Source organism: Trachypithecus francoisi, unplaced genomic scaffold (genome assembly GCF_009764315.1).
Source record: "Trachypithecus francoisi isolate TF-2019V2 unplaced genomic scaffold, Tfra_2.0 Lachesis_group4, whole genome shotgun sequence".
NCBI lineage: Eukaryota > Metazoa > Chordata > Mammalia > Primates > Cercopithecidae > Trachypithecus > Trachypithecus francoisi.
In genome coordinates, this window is record NW_022681469.1 from 73,375,479 (window position 1) to 73,395,288 (window position 19,810).

At 40.0% G+C, this 19,810-nt stretch overlaps 1 protein-coding gene across 9 annotated transcripts; it reads right to left on the minus strand.

Annotated features, from left to right (window-relative positions):
• Positions 1–19: 19 nt before the first annotated feature.
• On the minus strand, positions 20–18,988 carry SAMD9L (sterile alpha motif domain containing 9 like). Of its 9 annotated transcripts, none has more exons than XM_033194386.1 (5): positions 18,786–18,988; positions 17,547–17,751; positions 15,974–16,121; positions 15,328–15,433; positions 20–5,951 (listed from the first exon to the last, which is right to left on the minus strand). In XM_033194386.1, the coding sequence occupies exon 5, from the start codon at positions 5,929–5,931 to the stop codon at positions 1,174–1,176; it is 4,758 nt and encodes a 1,585-aa protein (XP_033050277.1). In that variant the 5' UTR covers positions 5,932–5,951; positions 15,328–15,433; positions 15,974–16,121; positions 17,547–17,751; positions 18,786–18,988; the 3' UTR covers positions 20–1,173. The 9 variants fall into 9 exon arrangements, with proteins under 9 accessions (XP_033050277.1, XP_033050278.1, XP_033050276.1 ...); XM_033194387.1 differs by having other exon boundaries at positions 15,974–16,169; XM_033194385.1 differs by having other exon boundaries at positions 17,486–17,751.
• Positions 18,989–19,810: the final 822 nt, after the last annotated feature.

A 19,810-nucleotide genomic window follows, 5' to 3' on the forward strand; every position in this document is an offset into this window, starting at 1 on the left:
ACAAAGAGATACAAATATGTGGATAAGTAAACATATTTGTTATTTCAATATTCAATTTAATCTATATTAGCCTATGTTTCACTTTATAGGCAATTCATAGCTCTTAAATTCCAAGCTATCGAATGCTGCTTGAGACTTTTCTGGCTGTTGTGCATCTGAGAATGAGTGTCTGGAATGGCATTCCTTAACACTGAAAACTTGAGAACACATATTACCATGAGGAAGCCCTCTAATCAGTCAGGAATGATGGTAGTCTTGGAAGACTTCCTGGTGGACATGACTCTTGAACTCAGTTGTGAATGACAAATCAGAATAGCAGGAGAGAGAATGTTAGATGGAAATAAGGCAATCTCAACAGAGATAACAGCATGTGTATAGCACAGGTTGAGAAGTAAAGGGAACAAAGAGGGTAATGAATGGAAAAAAGAGGCCAGGGGAGATGGGATCTAAGGAACAGATGGAGATAAGGCTGTATTCACAAGAGACAAAAATGGCTTAAAGGAAGAGATTCACCTGTAAATGGGAAGAAGAGAATGGAGAGAGTTCAAGTTTATGATTACTTTATTTTTTGAACTCTTCTCTCTCCTGAAGCCATGAGCTAGGAGAAGGGCAAGGGGTACAAGGAGTGTGTGTGTGTGTGTGTGTGTGTGTGTGTGTGTGTTGGAGAAAGTGTTATATGGAGGATGGGGAACAACATATTTACCTTCCACATGAGTTTTTATTGATACCAAGATGAGCTAAGTGGAACTCTGGTGTGCATCTGTGGGTTTGAGTCCAATAAGCTTTCTCTTTTACATTCATCTTATTTAAATCTTTGCTGTCACAGTGAAGAAATAATTCAGATAACGTATAAAGGCAATTGAATTTAACACAGATTTTATTGCCCTATAACCAGTTATGATGTGACCAGTGGATACCAATGAAACTTCTTCATTATTTGAGTCTGAAAATGCATATTTAAAACATTAAATGATCGACTCTACTGTGTGCCAAGCTCTGCATGTAGGCATATTTCATATCTTAAAAAGGCTTACAATTCTTTCAGGGAGGCAAAAGCAAAATCTGTGATTAGAGGTTAGCCAATAATGTCATGAAAATGCCATGAGAATAGAGAGAGGGAATAAAATCATAAAGATATAAATAAAATATTTGAACTACAGTTGATGTATTTTCTTAAATTACTTCTATGTCATATGCCAGAGGGCCTTCAATGGAAAATCCTAGGTAGAAAGACACTCTTTCTATGTTCCTACCACTTCTGAGTGGACCTGAATAAACAGATATTACTGGTATTTTAATTTTTTCCTCTGTTCCGTATTCTATAGAGATCAGCTTGCCTTCAGCCTGACCACTTAGACGACACAGGAGGTGTTTGACTTCATTTTTTTTCCACACATCCCCACTGTGCCAGAGGGAATTTGTATTTTGTACTTTATTAAAGTACTGCTCTATTTCGGCCTTGTGAACAATACTGTTGAGACCCTTCCTTTGGCCCAGATAGAAAAGTGTGCTTGCCTGCTTGGACCTGCACATGCGCTTGTACTGTCCCCTGAAGGATCTATTTAAGGATGAAACATACTTTTCTATTCGTTTGGAATCTTGATCTAGCTCTTGATTTTCTGGCCAGAACAGGAGGCAGGCCAAGAAATAAGGGCCTGGATATTGATGACTTAGTCCTACACATCGCAAGACCTCTCGGAGTTGCTTTTTTAGCGTGGTAAGTGGTTGAATGAATTTGGAGCTGGGCTTTAGACAATTGAGAATAATGTTGGCCAAAATGGAATTTTGTTTCTCATTTGTCATGGGCTTATTTGAGTTTTGCTTCAGTAGGAAGGCATATTCATTCACTATAATTTCCATGGTAGTTGCAGCATCTTTGAAGTTTGGATTAAGATATTCCAAGAGTCCAGCAAACCTATCTGCTCTCAGAGCTTCTAGCTTTTTCCTGCAATTCTCCTCCTGGAGTAATTGACTCTCTTTACTTTGTAGTAGACATGGATCCAAATGACAGAAAAGTTCTGTGTATTTCCTGAAACAACGACTGACTTTCTTGCTTAACGTGATTTCCACGATTTCTTTTTGGGTATACCTCATTTTCAGAAGAACCATATAATCAATAAAAAAGTCAAAGCACCTTTTCAGATCTGATTGTAAATTTTGTAGGTGGGATGTGAACTTGCTAAGAGCCAAATAATATTCGTTTCTGGGATCAAGAGGAATGGTCCATTTTCCTGATAAAAATTGCGCCATAGTTTTTTTGGATAATTCATTTTCTTTGTGGAAAAAGGGAGTGAGCAGAAGAATCTGGATAGTGTAAAGACCAACTTCTATTTCACCCAAGAAACAAGCTGTATTGTACATGTCATATCGTCTCTGGGACTTCTGTGGTGACCATTCCTCGGTTTCATAGTTTTTACTATCAGTTTGCCTTTGGGATTCTTTGAAAGCTCTTGAGGCTTTTTCGGCAGCTTCTAGGAGATGTGTTAGGTCATTAACAGTAATGCTCCTACAGTTTTTGTTCCCATCCAACCACCATTTGATTTCACTTTTGTAGACTTGACCAAGGGTATCTGAAATATAGGAATTTTTAGGTGCTTTCATTTTGGCCTGAAGTGCCCAGTCCAGAGCCGTGTTAAAGTCCTTCTCTTTAATGTAGAAATGTCTTGCTAAGGCTTGACAAATGAATGCATTTTGTGGGAATCGTCTGCTTCCTACACTCAAGACCTTTTCAATGTCTTTATTCTGTAAAGCTTCCATTAATGGGGAAAACAAAGTGTCTGTTTCATCTCCATACTCCTTGCGCTGTCTTGTAAGCAGAAGAGTTTGAACGTCATGTTGAAATTTGTCTCTTCCTATTCCAGAATCATAGAATAAATTCTCTTCTAATATATTCAATGCAATTTGACATTTATCCAAGTGATAGCTTCTTTCCAGTTCTTTTAGACAGTACAGGGCAATCAGAGGGTGAATGACACGCACACCTGTGTATCTCCCATATTCTGCAACTTCTGTTTTTATTAGAAGTGTAGAATAAGTTCCCATCTTGTCTTCTAACCTTTCAGGTTCCCAGGGTGTATTAGGGTATATGATTCCCAAAAATATTTCACACTGTGAAACTGAAATTGTAGAATCAGTGACATAAGAGTTGAGTAAAGCCAAGAAGGAAATGAGTTGTGCTTCCTTGCTGTCAACATCCTGTCCTTTTAGGATATTCCTGACTACATTTTCTATATATGTTTCATCAAAATTGCTTTTCATGATCATGAAGGAATAAAAGTTTTCACAGTTCTTGTGCTGCTTTTCAATTTCCTTCAGTTTGGCCCCAAAAGCTCTTTGTTCCTTGGAAGAAAGTTGGTAATTTAGTGCAATACTGTCTGCCAATTTTGCACTTTCATCTGGATTCCGGGATCTCATGCAGTTTAAGATGATTACCAATGTTTTTTCATATCGCAAATCCTTCTCTGCTAAAACGGAATGGATGGCATTTTGTAGAAAGCAGACATTTTCTTGTTCTTCAAAATCATCCACAAGGAGGAGCACAGGAATGTAATCCTCATGGCTCTTTGCCTTATAGGTGACCAGATTGATCACTTGCTCTCCAATTTCTGCAAAATCAGTTGTTTTGTTTTTTAACACAGCACATCTGAAGTTTTTCTTTAAGTCCCAGAGAACATGCATAGCCAGTGTGGTACCCCCACAGCCTGGATGATGATAAAGATTGATGATTTTTGCAAATATTGGTTTAGGAGACTCTGCCCAGCACTGTATTAAATCTTTAAGCTTTTCATAACTGTCCCTTTTAACAAAATCTGAAGAATGGTTTTCAGAAGAAAAATAGAAGTTCCACCAGGATACTTTGCCACCTCGATAAAAGTGTTCTTCTTTTGATTTCTTAAACTCCAGGAATTTAGATTCATCTTTCTCGATGTCTGTTTCTCCACACTCGTTTTCACAGAGGATTTCTAGTGCAGTCAAGACATCCTCTTTCTTTTTCTCTAGGATAACTGAAGAAGATCCACGGGCGGGCAAAAACCTTCTTGATGACTGAGTCACCGATTTTAGTTTAAGGATAGTGCTGTTTACCAGTTCTATATTTAATGTGGAAATACTGTGGTTTGTTAATTCATCTTCCATCTTCATTCTTGTTTGTAGTAGATCTTTCCATCGTTGGTAAATATTTGAATTTACAGAGATACACAACATATTTTCCATTCCTTTGAGAGCTTGATAGAAAGCCCAGAAAGTTTCAATGAGTGGATCTCCTGGGCTTTCCACTGAAGAGAGTAATAGAAACACTACCAAAAATTTTCCTCTTGTCATTATATTTTCATCTGTGAGAAATAAAATTAGTTTCCTGACTTCTGAAGCTCTTTCTCTCTGCCATAAATGTGGTTCTAGAGGTTTATATGTCTCACTTTTCAGGTCTGATCTGCCATTGCAGAAAATCCAACTGGGCTGTTGGTAAAGATTAAGAGCAGAAATCTTCTCCCTCATGTTAGTTGTCTTGTCTTCATACTGATTTGGAAAGTGAAGGTTTGCCACTCGGCTTTCTTTGTAAGCTTTGACCACTCCATTGATCACAGATTCAGGATCAAACTCCAACACAGCAAACCATTTAATTTCCTTTAAAAAATCGAAGTGTTTTATTTGGTTCTGATGGCATTTATTTGTTACAAGAATGTACCAGTCATAGTATGAATTATCCAGTGAGTCTCGGTTTCCTATGAGAAGTTTAACCAGCTTTAGTCCTTCACTCTCCTTCTTCATTGCCTTCATTCCATACTCTTCTTCAGCCTCTTTTCTGGATGCCACCAGTGACTTTAAATTTTGTAAAAATGCTTTGAAATCTACATCCCATTGCTTGGAATTGGCCAGGATATCCCTAGAGCTAGCCCCTTCTCTTACAAACAGTGAAGGATTTTGGTTTTGTTTCCATACTTTATCTTTACAAATTTGCATGTGAATGTAGAAATACTTATCTTTACATATAGAGTGTTTTGAAATAATATCGACTTCAATGACAAATCTGTCAGATGGCATATTGTTCTGCAGAAGGACTTCCACAAACCTTGGCTCCCGAATACACTTCTTGGCTTCATTGATCTCACTTTCTTCAAAATACTTTTTGATCATTAGATTGAAGTGGTCAATGAAGGCATCCTTACTGGTGATTTTCACACCAACAATTTCTCCATGGGGTTTGTCCTTGACTCCAAAATGGATGGTGCCATTGGTGCGTGAATTCATACAAGCGGATGCAAATCGGAAGACTTCATTGCTGAATTTCATCTTAATGTCCACTTCTGTGGCTGTTTCTGTGTTTGTGAGAGCTTTGAACTCATGTATTGGATCAATGAGATTGAGTGCTCCTGTTTCAGGTTGTAGAGTATAATGTTCTATATAGCGATGGCTGTCATGGAACTTATCAAAAGGATATGGCATACAAGTCAATTGTTCAGGTTTTAGCTCACCATTTTTCTTGTCTTTAGCATTTGCTATTTCTTCTAACACATTTTCTTTCACAAGAATTGATTCTCGTTCTTTGATATCTCTGACCTCTCTGGGATCATAATCAACATTGGATGACATTGAATTTTCTTCTTCCTTTTTGGTCTGTTTTGGATTTTTTTGGTGTTCTCTTTTGGATGGTTTTGAATGATCTAATTGTCCAGGATCATGATTGTCACTTTCAGGAGACTTACTATTCAATTTGTTATATGAACGTTTTATCAAAAGTGCTGGACCCCGTGGTAGCCCCATTTCTATAAGGTCCTTCTCAGTTAATTCCTGCAGGACTAATCCTGTCACTTCTTCTCTGAGCAGAATTTGTCCATATTGCTCATTAATCTTAAGGTCGTCAGTTACCCATTTTTTCACATGCTCTTTGGTCCAGTCTTTAATAATTTCAGGTATAGATACTTGTTTACTCATATCAAAGCTTCAACTTCTTCCTGAGAAAAAGCAATATAATACTATTTTAGAATTATACCGTATTATTAAGATCATATAGTCAATTATATATACATTATCATACAGAAGATACATATGTATATGTATAATATTGCTCAAGGCTGACTCTTAAAACTGCTTGATACTTACTTTAGCTGTTTTACCACCCTAATTCATACCCTTGTTTCTTAGGTGACTCTAATTGTAATTATGAAATAAGCTGTAGCTGCTAACTAGGTGACACGCCGTTTAGCCTTATAATAATTCTCCCTTTTAGCTTAACTTGGTGAAAGCTGGGTTTTCGTAACTTAAAACCAGAATCTTAAGTAACATAGAAATTGGTTCCCATAGCATATAGAAATATTGCAAATATACTTTAAAATAATGAAACTGGATAGGTAGAGGTGGGTTGAGGAAGAGAAATCCACAGCTGGCTATCTTTGTTACATAGTAATGGAGCAGTTGGTTAAATAATCATCTGTTTTCTTTTGGAACTCAAGCTGTTAGGCCACAAGGTTAGGGTTTGGAGGAACTTGGTAGCAAAATGTCAGGATAATTGATTTGATTGGCTAATTCTTGTGCTCTCAGGAGGTACCAGAAGAGACTAGCTGTAATTCAAGCTGGGCTCCCTGAAACTAAATAGGGAACATAGTATGAGTTTTTAATTTTGTTAGAGCCATTTTCTCCCAAAATATTGATATGAGACTAATGAAGATCCTACAATTATGTACTTTGATGAATGGCAAGAGCTGCCTATTTTGGACTCCTAGAACAGGGGTTCTCAACCTCAGTTAAACATTAGAATCACTTGGTGTTCCACATCTCAGACTGCATTAGTTGGTGGAGGGAGTGAGGGTGGTGTTTTCAGGAATTAGTACTTTCAAAAATTTGCCTTGGTGCATCTATTGTGCAGATAAGACCAAGAGCAGTGGTTCTCAAGGTATGGTCTCCTGACCAGCAGCATCAGCATCACTTAGAAGCTGGCTAGAAATGTAAATTCTCAGGCCCCTACTTAGACCTACTGAATCAGAATTTAAAAGGTAAATCAATTAATTAGTTTAAGTAAACAGAAAACCCAGAAAATGAGAATATTTTAAGGATAGACAAAACAACATTAAAGATCAAATGAAACAAAAATACTACACTAAACTATAAAAAGAGAAAATAAAACATTTTAAACCAGGGATCCCCAAATCCGGTGACCTGGACCAGTACGTCTCTAACCTGTTAGAAACTGGGCTGCACAGCAAGAGGTGACTGGCTGGCGGGTGAGCTGGCAAAGCTTCATCTGTATTTACAGCCTCTCCCCATAGCTTGCATTACTGCCTGAGCTCCACATCCCATCAGATCAGTGGTGGCATTAGTTTCTTATAGGAGTGAAAACCCTGTTGTGAACTGTGCATGTGAGGGATCCAGGCTGCACACTCATTATGAGAATCTGGTGCCTGATGATCGGTCACTCTGTCCCATCACCCCAGATGGGACCATCTAGTTGCAGGAAAACACGCTTAGGGCTCCCACTGAGTCTACATTATGGTGAGTTGTATAATAATTTCATTATATGTTACAGTGTAATAATAATAGAAATAAAATGCACACAAAATGTAATGCCCTTGAATCAACTCAAAACCATCCCTCACTACCCCATGGAAAAATTGTCTCCCGGCCGGGTGCGTAATCCCAGCACTTTGGGAGGCCGAGACGGGCGGATCACGAGGTCAAGAGATCGAGACCATCCTGGCTAACATGGTGAAACCCCGTCTCTACTAAAAATACAAAAAAAAAAAAAAAAAAAAAAAAAAACTAGCCAGGCAAGGTGGCAGCGCCTGTAGTCCCAGCTACTCGGGAGGCTGAGGCAGGAGAATGGCGTGAACCCGGGAGGCGGAGCTTGCAGTGAGCTGTGGTCTGGCCACTGCACTCCAGCCTGGGTGACAGAGCGAGACTCCGTCTTCAAAAAAAAAAAAAAAAAAAAAAAAAAAAAAAAAATTGTCTCCCATGAAGTCAGTTCCTGGTCCGAAAAGGCTGGGGACTGCTGTTTTAAATGATTTGTAATTTTTAGATTCCTTAGGTTTAAGGAACCTAAGTTTTTAAAAACAATTTAATGTACATCCAGTCACAAAGTCTAAGCCAAACTGCAAATTTGAACCATCTGTACTTGGAGCTTCTTGGAAAAGTTCACCAGAAAGTCCCCTTGCAATTATGCATGGAGAATAAGCTAAACTGGGGCTTCAACTTGCAGCCCTGTGATTGGCCACAGAGGAAACTTGCACTACACATTTATGGTGTGAATACCATATTTGTGCCAGGATGATTTACCCCAACTATAGGCATGCAACCACTGAGCCTAGCAGCTTCCACTTGCCTTGATAAAACTGTTCCTGGTTGTCTTAGTGCCTTGAATTCTCTTACTTACTCTGGCTTCAGTCTGCGGATCACAACTAGTCCTGGGGCAATTAGCAGAACCATGAGCAACTGGCACAATGAATGCTATAAACATATTTTAGATAATCAATTCAGTTCATCTGCAGTGTAGACAGAAGTCACTTGTGGGTCTTATGAGGTCCCACAAAAATTAGCCCATATATTGTAACTAGAGATAAGTGTTATTTATCTTAAATAGTGTAATCTGTTCATTCATTCAACACGTATTTAATGAGCACCTATTATGTACCAGGCATCATGCTCAGGAAAAACAGTGATAATCAAAACAGATGTGAAGCTCTTTCATGATATTTATTGTCCATGGGAGAAGATAAAAAAATGAAATAAGTCACACACACACATGCACACACACTCAAAAAAGTTTATACTGACAGTGTGGTAGTGCTTTTTGTCAGACACAAGAAGGAGTCTAGGCCTGGGATATGTGAGGAGGAAGAGGGTGGGAACACTGGGCAGGTGAAGTTAAGGGAACTGCTGGAGTCATGTGGGAGGCAAGTGAGGGAGAAAGCCTGGAGGACAGAGTTAGGAAATAAGAAATAGTCCACCTGATGGACCTACCAAAGGCTCCTTTAGTGGGTCTAAGGGGTATGACATAGTGTTTCAGCAGTGGGCAGTTCGTACTCCTGCACCCAGAGCCAGGGCACTGGGCCTGCCATAGAGTATTCCTGGGCAAATGGAGCCTCGGAGCCTGGTAAGCTCATCCCTGATCTTCCCATCTGCCCTGCAGAGGCCCTAAGTGTCATCTCAGGTAAGACTGACAGAGGGGCCCTGCCTCACCTGTTTACAAGCATTATATAAAACCAATAGTATAAGCAGTTATTAATAAATATCCTTAATGAAAACTTTTTTGAAGTCATTACATATGAGATAACTACCATAGTATTTTAAACCTTAGTCTTAAGATATTTCATACTTTGAAAGTTTGCTGAATACTTATTTTTTATGCATTTTATACATTTTTAGACATTTTAATACATTTTGTATTAAAATGTAGGAAGCTGAAGGGAAGAGGACACTTGTGTCCTCAGATACCATTTCTGTCATAATTATTGGTGGCTCAATAGACATGTCATTGATTCTTCCAGTACAATGGCCTCTCACCCAATTGACTTTTATCTTGACATCAACCCACCTCTATTCCCATGGTCATATCCTTGACCTTACCATTACTATTACGGATTGAATTATATCATGCCAAAATTCGTGCGCTGAAGTCCTAACCTCCAGCACCTTAGAATGTGACTTTATTTGGAGACAGGATTGCTGTATATGTAATTAATTGACATGAAGTTATTATAGTGGACCCTAATCCAATATGACTGAGGTTTTTGTAAAAAGGGGAAACTTGGGCACAGAGACTTGCTTACACACAGGGAGAACAGTATATGAAGACGAAGGCAGAGGTCAGTGTGATGTTTCTACAAGCCAAGAATCACCAAAGATTGCCAGCATGCTACTGTGAGAGGCATGGAAGAAATTCTCCCTGGTAGCCCTCAGAAGGAACCCACCCTGCCAATACCTTGATCTTGGACTTCTAGTCGCAAGGATTCTGAGATAATACATTTCTGTTGTTGAAGGGACTCTGTGCTACTTTGTTATGGCAGCTCTAGCCAACAAATACAGTTACTGAGAACTACAAGCCCTCCGTCCTCTCTGTTTCAAACACTTCCCTGTCCCCACCATCTCTTGCCCCTCAGGCCCACTGCCTTTAGTGCTCAAACACTAGTAAGTATTTCTTTAACACCAACACCTTCAATCTATGGATTCTACTACCATCTCACTTTTCCTCACTCCATTCATGTTTCACTTTTCCTCACTCCATTCATGTTTCACTTTTCCTCTTTTACTGGTTTAATATTTTTTTGATTATTCATCATCATCACTTATTTTTCTCCTCTCTGGTACACTCTCACGGTTAAACTACAATGCTAGTTACATCCACCACTCAGTTGCCAACAGCTTGTCAGAGCATGGCTGGAGATAGCCCTCCACACCCTGACTGGAACATGGCTGGTCAATGGCCCTCCACACCCTGACTGGAACATGGTTGGACAATGGGCCTCCACACTGACTGGAGCATGCTGAACAGTGGCCCTTCACACTCTGACTGGAGCATGCTGGACAATGGCCCTCCACACCCTGACTGGAACATGACTGGACAATGGTCCTCCACACCCTGACTGGAACATGGTTGGACAATGGGCCTCCACACTGACTGGAGCATGCTGAACAGTGGCCCTTCACACTCTGACTTGAGCATGCTGGACAGTGGTCCTTCACACCCTGACTGGAGCACGCTGGAAAATGGCCCTCCACACCCTGACTGGAACATGGCCGTACAATGGCCCTCCATACCATGACTGGTCTCACCTTAATGCTCTCAGCTACCATGCTTTATTTCTTTCTCTGCTTTAGTCAACCTCTCCATTTGCAGTAGTCACTCTCTTATTCTCCTAAATGATCATTTCATTGTTTCTCCTCTCTCATCAGACCTACAACACTCCTCACCATGGTCACCTTGCTTCCTGTTTAAACTGGCAGAATTGAAGGAATCCAAAGAGAGCTTCTCCAAACTCCTGAAACCACATCTACCCATCAGCCTGCTTCTTCACTTTTCTTCTGTTACTACATCATATGTTAGTTTCTATTCTCTGCATGTTCTGCCCATATGCCTAGTGAGGTCAAACTCTCCACTTGCAGTAGCCCTTGCATCCCTCTCACCTATTCAGGAAGTTGCTCCAGAAAGTATTCCCTCTCTATTTGGCTTCTTCAGCCTTTCCTCATCTGCTAGATCTCCTTCAGCAATCAAGCACGTTTATGTTTTTCATGTTAAGCAAGACTCTTTGGAACTACTCTTACCCACATTTCTGCTTTTCTTCACAGTAGATCTGTCTACACTTTCTGTTTCCTGTTTCTCTTCTCCCACTCACTTTAGAAGTCACTCCAATCAGGTTTTGCCCTCACTCCTCCACTGAAATTGCACTTGGCATTGCTACAGACAGTTCTTGGCAGAGCAATAGCACTTGAAACAAGTGGTTGCTCTCTTTTCCTTGGATTACTCTCCTTGCAGGCTTTTGGGACACCACCTTTCCTGATTTTTCCTCCTCCTTTTCCGGCTAGTCCTTCTCAGTTTCCTCTGCTGGTTCTTCCTTAACTCTCCACCTCTAAATGTTGAAGTGCCTCTCAGACCTAGCCTCTTTTCTATCTAGAGTTCTATCTAGAGTTTCTCCTTATGAATCTCATCTATCTTGCATTTAAATGCAATCTGTATGCCTGTGACTTCCAAATTAACACGATCGGCCCTGGCTTCTGCCATGATGTCCATGTATCTGCCTTCTCTCTGTTCACCTAGATATATGACAGTCCTTCTAAAACTAACATGGCCAAAATGGGTCTCCTGATATCTGCCCCTCCCACTCCAAACTTGCTCCTCCCACAGTCTTATAAGTTAATGGAACTTGTCAATTGTTCAAAGCAAAAACCGTGGCAGCATTTTTGACTGCTTTTTTTTTCACTCATTGTATTAGCAAATACTTTCAACCACACCTTCACAGTATATCCAGAATTCCACCCTTTCCCACTATCCCTACTGCTACCACTCTGTTCTAGGCCATCATCTCTTTCCTGGATTGTTTTTGTTACCTGGTCTGACTCTGGCTTTGCCCCACCCCCATGCCATTCACTCTATTTTCAACACAACAGCCAACCTGATCCTGTTCAAACATGCAAGTGTGATCATGTCACTGACTCTTAGTCAGTGTCTTCTGCTCAAAACTTTTATCTGACTTCTCATCTCACATGGAGTAAAAGCCAAAGTCCTTAAATAAAGTCTGACATGATATGTCCACCCCACTGTCTTTTTGACCTCATTACTTCCGCTCACTTCCCTCCAGCTGCCCAGTTGTCTTGCTGTTCCTCAAACATGCCAGCCTTGCAGCTGCACGAGGCCTTTACATTACCTGTTCCCTCTGCTTGGAATGCTCTTCCTCCAGATGCCAACATGGCTCACACCCTCACCTTTTTAGCTCTTTACTCAAATTCAATAAGGACTTTCTTGCTCATCTTTCTTAAAATTTCAGTCCTTACTCCAGCACTTTCCATTGCTCTTCCCTGCTTCAAGTTTTCACTTTAGATTTATGTACTACACATTTTACTTAATTATATTCCTCATTCTGTGTCAGCAACTGGAATGTAACTTCCATGAGAAGAGGCATTTTTGCCTGTCATTCATGCATGAATCACTAGGGCCTGACGTAAAATAAGTACTCAATAAATATTTGTTGAATGAGGAAATTAATGTTTTTAGATTAGTGAAACAATTGAATTGTATTTGGGAAATATCTTCATGTTGTCATCGATGAGACCAAAACCAACTCCAGCATCTGGGTTAGCCGGTCATAATTAGTAAGAAAAGAGTTTACTTTTCAAAAAGAAAAGTCAGTAAACATTTTATTCTTCACCTAACGGGCAAATTACAGAGACTTGATGTCCTATTGTAAGCTCCAGTTTCCTGACACTTCTCCTCAGGTTTTGGTGTCTCACTTATAGTTCCTGAGTGAGCATTTTTCTCACATAGGGTTTTCACCAGAGGAGATCTCTTTCTACCCTAGGTCCTCAGTGAGCCGGAACCCCAAGGCTTCAGGGTCACCCTCCACTGTTTTAACTGCTGTTGCTGCTCTGGGCAACAAACCCTCCTCTGGAGATGCTCTTACCGTGCACTATAGACTGGCTCTGTTTAGGTGTGAGGCAGCATCTTCTCCTAGCCAGTGTCCTCTCTCAGTAATTCAAGCTACCCATCCTTTCTTTGGGTCACCCCAAATACTGTAAGGAAGAACTTTAGACTTTTCTCTTCTGTGACTACAGCAATTCTGATAGACCCCAGCACTCTACAAGAAGCAGCATTTTAAGAATTTCCTGCTTAGCAACCATTACATGCCCAGAGACACTGTGTGTGCCGGGTGGTGGCGTGGGAGATAGCAGAGGGCTTGTCTTTGTGTCTTTGTGTTACCTGACAGCATGACAGCTTCCCTTCACTTTCTTCTTTATTGATTGACTTCTGTCAGGAACTACCAGGGAGATGGAAACACCCTTCTTAAACAGGGTGACTGGCATCTGTGCTTCTTAAGCCTTGAGTCTTTTTATCTTTACCTTGTCTTAGAGGTTTCCCACTGGTTCAAAGATAAAAACTCCACACCCTGACTGGAATATGGCTGGACAATGGCCCTTCACACCCTGACTGGAGCATGACTGGATAATGGCCCTCCATACCATAACTGGTCTCACCTTAATGCTCTCATCTACCATACTCTATTTCTCTGCTTTAGTCGCCCTCTTATTCTCCTAAATGATCATTTCATTGTTTCTCCTCTCTCATCAAACCTACAACACCTCCTCACCACAGTTACCTTGCTTCCTGTTTAAACCAGCAGAATTGAAGGAATCCAAAGAGAGCTTCTCCAAACTCCTGAAACCACATCTACCCACAGACCTGCTTCTTCACTTTTCTTCTGTTACTACATCATATGTTGGTATGATAACATATCACATAAAAATATTTCTCAGCCAGAATTCCACAATGTCCCACCCCATGTTGGTAGCTGAGAAGATATATAACAACTTGAAGATATTATGTATTCAATATTACTTTCTTTTTTTTTTTTTTTTTTGAGACGGAGTCTTGCTCTGTCGCCCAGGCTGGAGTGCAGTGGCTGGATCTCAGCTCACTGCAAGCTCCGCCTCCCGGGTTTACGCCATTCTCCTGCCTCAGCCTCTGGAGTAGCTGGGACTACAGGCGCCCGCCACCTCGCCCGGCTAGTTTTTTGTATTTTTAGTAGAGACGGGGTTTCACCATGTTAGCCAGGATGGTCTCGATCTCCTGACCTCGTGATCCGCCTGTCTCGGCCTCCCAAAGTGCTGGGATTACAGGCTTGAGCCACCGCGCCCGGCCTCAATATTACTTTCATGTGAATTTTGCCCTCTGTCAATTATAAGTATCTTATATGGTCTACGATCTATATGTAGTTGGAGCTGTTATTTAATTCAGGTGACAATGATTTGGGCAAAAGGTTTTCATAATGCTTTGACATAACTCTTTGGCTCTTTCTGTGACTTCAACCTTACACCCTAGACTGCAGGCATAGTTCTAAACATGAGGGCTTTCATGTTTAGCAAGAAGCTACATAGTGTGTAGGAAGGTGGAGGAGTTGTGATCAGAAAAACGATGTCATGATTAAATTATGTCTCCTCTCAGTGAGCCTGTTTTCCCACTTATAATATATGAAAATCGGACCAGAACTAATGTTGTCTTAGTTGTTGCTTGTTTTTGTTCTGCTTCTTCAAAAGAAATGCACCTGAAACCGCTGTATCTAACATGGGTAAAGGTGTAGCTGCTCTGGTTGGAGCTGGGGAGAAGACCTTCACTTTAACTCTGTTCTGTTCTGGGAAAATTTTGAAACACAAAGTTCTCTTTATTTGTACACTGGGCCCTCCCTATCAGTGGGTACCACATCGTGGATTCAACCAACCACAGATTGAAAATATTTGAAAAAAAAATTGCATCTGTACTGAAAATGTACAGACTTGTTTTTGTTGTCACTATTCCCTAAACAATACGGTATAACAACCATATAATATGACATTGTACTAGGTATTATAAATAATCTAGAGATGACTCAAAGTACACAGGAGGATGTGTATAGGTTATACACAAATACCTTGCCATTTTACACCAGGGATTTGAGCATGTACAGGTTTTGGTATCTGTGCAGGTCCTGGATTGGATCCCCTACAGACAATAAATTTCAGGATCTACTGCCTAAGGACTATTATTTTTCTCTCTTTAGAGACTAAGCAGGAAGGATCAAACTGGCCTGCCCTTGGCAAGCTCTGGTGCTCACCCTCATGTTTAGGAGGCTGGGCCTCCCTGGGCTCACTCACCTCACTGGACTCACTCACTCACTCACTTTCCGTGCCTCCAGGAAAGGATGCTCAGAATCCCAGCTGCAGCCCAGCAGGCCCACCTCTGCTCTGATGCTCTGTATAACTGAAACCGCAGAGCAAAAGTTAGTTTTATTTTCTTGAAGTGTATGTTCAAATTATATATTTCTTCCCATAGTCTCTATACAAGCTATTTTGCATAAAAGTCTTACATAAAATGAAGGCTAAACCTTGGAGGGTTTTATTCTTTAATTAAATGTAACTTATAGGACAGAGTATGGCATAGCTGCACATGGCTACAATTTTCGACACGGTTTTGTATGCTCGGATTCCTGATCTTCTGGTCTATGTTTTACCCAGGTTTTTTAGCCTCACCCCCAGAGCTTTCCACCTGTAGAAATATGCTGCACCCTCGCCATGCTTGCTGGAAAGTTTCTTTTTTAAAAATTCTGCAATCAGCACAAGTTACATCTATTGATTCTTATATAAAAGTAGTGATATTTCTCATTCCTTTTATAAGAAATAGCTTATGCTCACTTGCAAATATGTTCATTTTCAAAGTTCTGTTTTACTTTTTAGAATTAGTTTTTAAAGACAGCTTTTAAGGAGAGTTGATTAAACAAACCTTTAATGATTAGAAACTTACTAGGGCTTTTCTGAAAACTTCTATCTTTATATTAGAAACATGAAATAAGTCTTCATGAGGCTGTTTGATCTGGGTTCCTCAGATTAGTTCCCCTTTCTTGATGATTTGCCAAAGTCACGTTCTGGAAGGCAGCTATGAGGAAGCAGAGCTGTAGGCAGAACAGACTTGGCCCTTGTTCAGTTTGCTGGAGGATATACTTGTTGAGAACGTATTGCATAAAACAATGATATCACAACCAATTAAAATGCAATAGACTGGACTGCTTAGGAAATGTTTATGAAACAGATTTCCCCCCCCTAACTTCCTACTATGAAAATGTTCAAACACACAGAAAATTTGAAAGAATAGTGAAAAGAATACCCTTCTCCTAGGTAGCATCTCTTTGTATACTTAAATACTTCTAAGAAAATAAATAAACCTCAAAAAGTATGTGGCAGGCACACTTTATCTCTCTTCCAGCATTCCACATTCAATGTAGAGCAAATCCTATGGGGTGTATCTTCAAAATATACCCAGAATTTGACTACCTATCACCACTACCACCTGGTCCAAACTCTCCTCTTCTCTCTCTTGGATTATAGGAATAGCTTCCTTGCCATGTTCCCTCTTGCTGTTATTGATCCCTTCAGGAACTTCTCAAAAAAGCAGCCAGAGTGACCATGTTAAAATGAAAATAACATCATATCAATGTTGTGTCCAACCCTGTCTGTGGCTTTCCATCTGACAAGGCCTCACACAGTCTGGTACCCTGTTAACCCTCTGATATTAGGTCTTTTATTTTTCCCTCTAAATCTGGCCCAGTCACCTGACCTCATCGTTGCTTCCTGAAGGAAGCACCTGCCCCTGTTTCCAGCCACTACAATTGTTTTCCCTTCCTGGAATGTCCTTGGATACCAGCAGGGTTCACTGTCTCACTTTGTTGAGATCTTTTGTCAAATGTCACCTTGTCAGCAAGGCACTGTTTGGCCAGCCTATTGCAAACTTTATCCCATCTCCCAACATTTCCTATCCCTTTTCTGGCTTCATTTTTTATCTACTTAAGACTTACAAGCAGCAAATATTTTATATATTTTGACCTATTTACTTTATTTCTTTTCTGTCCCACCCATTATTCTATGCAGTCCATAAGGACAAATTTCTTTACATTTTGTTCATTATCTGGCATTGCCTAGCACATAATAGCTTCTTAACAAAAATCTGTTAAATGAGTAACACATTTTCTTAGAGTAGTTAAAAGTAATGAATATTTGAAAGGCCTTGAGCTACCAATGTCTGTGGGTCAAAGGACTTCCTCATTTTCCTAGGGAAATTATTTCACTTGGCTGGAACTCCAGATAGAAATCTGGGGAAATCGCTTTACTGTGCTACCCGTTAGGCCAGAACTAACTCCAGCTTCTATCATCTGGTCACAAAGAATGAAAAGGAAGTTTTTTTCCAAAAGGAAAGCAAAATGAATGAATATGTCTTCTCCTGCAGTTTTTGTAGATACCCTAGTTACAAAATACACCTTACCAACTTTCTGCTGTGTCACTTGCAGTCACCGAATGAGGCCATTTCTCACACTGCGTTTTACCTGGAGGAGGTCCCTTTTGACTCCAGGTCCCCAGTATCTTAAGACCTCTGCTGTTTTCACCCACTGCCTTTGCTGGGAAGCTGCTCTTCTGGCAAGGGGCTTACGTTTTCCACAGACACAATCCGCTCAGGTGAGATGCAATACCTTCTTTTAGCCAGTGTCCTCTTTCAGAAATTTAACCAGTCACTCTCTCTCTCTGGAAATCCTAAAGATGGAAAAAGCAGACTCCAGAATTTTTCTTTTGTTTTAGCCAGGACAATTTTAAGAGCATCTGGATATATGCTGTTGGAACTAAGTAACAATCAAAATTACCATGATTAGTGTGGACAAATTTTGTGATTGCCTTGACATAAGTCTTGGCTTTCTAGGGGCTCTCAGTGTCCTGTTTTGAAACAATGGTGAGCACAAATCTTATCTTTTGCAACGTTGGTTACTGAGAAAGGATTTGCAGGTTGCCATCCTCAACACTCGTTTTCTCTCTTTATGTTCAGCAAGAAGTACCAAGTCAGCAAACTCGCAGGAACAAGCACAGCTGCCCACCCCATCTTTGAAAGACCCTCATGCCCTGGGGAGGTGTTCTGCTCTGTAGGATTCTTAGAACTGATGTAGGGGAAAAACACTTCAGAATCTGGCTGTAGCCCAGATTGGCTCTACCCACACCCTCCTCGCATAGTCTGGCAGTCAGAAGTCACACAAGCAAGTTAGTTTCCTTTTCCTGAAGAACACTTTGCATTTTTTTTCTTAGTTTTCAACCAGATTGCTGTATAAGATATATGTGAATGAAGTACTTTAATAGAATAATATTTAGCCTCTGCAGAGTATTACCTTTGATAAAATGTAAAACTTTTAATGTCTTACATTGTGAAGACAGAATTTTGTGTAATTACACAAGATCACAGGTTTTCCTTTAGAATCTTCAGTGCTTAAATTCCTGACCCTGTTTGCTTCGTTTCTCTGTCCTCTTTTCCAAAGCCTGCCTGCCACAATCAGAAACCCTCCCACCATTCTAATTACACTTAATGGTACGTTTCTTTTTAGAAGAGCACTTATAAAGTTATTATCAGTTAAATATACTGACATGTATTTAATCCATTGATTTTTCTAGTTACTTTAGTATTTTTATAAGTAATGGTTTATGGACAAACCTATAGTTATATAAAAAGTACAGCTGAAGTTTTAAAAAATAGCTGTCGCCTCAAAGGCATAACAAATAAAGGTTTAATGGTTCAGTTTACTTACCGGGATTTTCTGAAAAAGTCATTATTTTATATCAGAAACTTGAAACAGGCCATTTGAACTTTTGCCGTCTCATTCTTCATCTGATGGCTAGGAGATATGAGTGTAAGGATTCTTTTTTAAAAATCAAGGCATTAAATTGTGAAGTCTTCTGTTCTCCCAGTGCTCTGACTTTCTGAGGGTGTGTCAGAGTGCCAGTACAGAAGCAGGAGGAAGTTGAAGTATAGAGAGTTTCAGTTTCACTTTAGAACGTTCTTTTTTCTTGGGCTTAGAAGGATCTAAAATATTTTTAAATCAATAACATTACCAAAAATATCAATAAATTTGAACCACTGCTTAGAAACTGTTTACCAGGCAGGTTTTTAAGTCATAAGAGTTAAGAAATAAGGAAACAACAAACAAACAAACAAACAAAAACCCAACTACTCAAAAAACTACCTACAGGACAAAGAGAATGGAAATACCAGGGAGAAAATCAATATGTCAGTGCAATCTAAGTTTCTGTTACCGGTTGAATTGTGTCCCCCAAACATTCATATGTTAAAGTCCTAATCCTCAGTACCTCCGAATGTTACTGTATTTGGAGATAAGGTCTTTCAGGAAGTAATTAAATTAAAATGAGGTCATTAGAGTGACTGTAATTCTATCTGACTGTGTCCTTATAAGAAGAGGAGATTGGGACACAGACACATATAGAGGGAAGATCATGTGAAGACACAAAGAAAAGATGGCCATCTACAAGCCAAGGAGAGAGATATCAGAAGAAACCAACCCTGATAGTGTCAGAGATGTTCTAACCAGAGCAACTCCATTTTGAATGAGGGCTACGAAAATGAGGCTGAGACTTGTTGGGCTGCATTCTCAGAAAGGTAGGCATTCCTAGCCTCTAGATGTTTATTATTAAGGGAACAAATTAATAATATTTACTAAACAGACCCTGACTTGGGAGTGTCCAGATATCCTGATATCTGGAGAACAAAGGCATTCCTAATTTTGCTTTAAAGAAAATAATATCGATTCTTGCAAAG

Coding starts and splice junctions, on each gene's coding strand:
- SAMD9L (XM_033194392.1), bottom strand. CDS start 5,931: ATGAGTAAACAAGTATCTATACCTGAAATTATTAAAGACTGGACCAAA.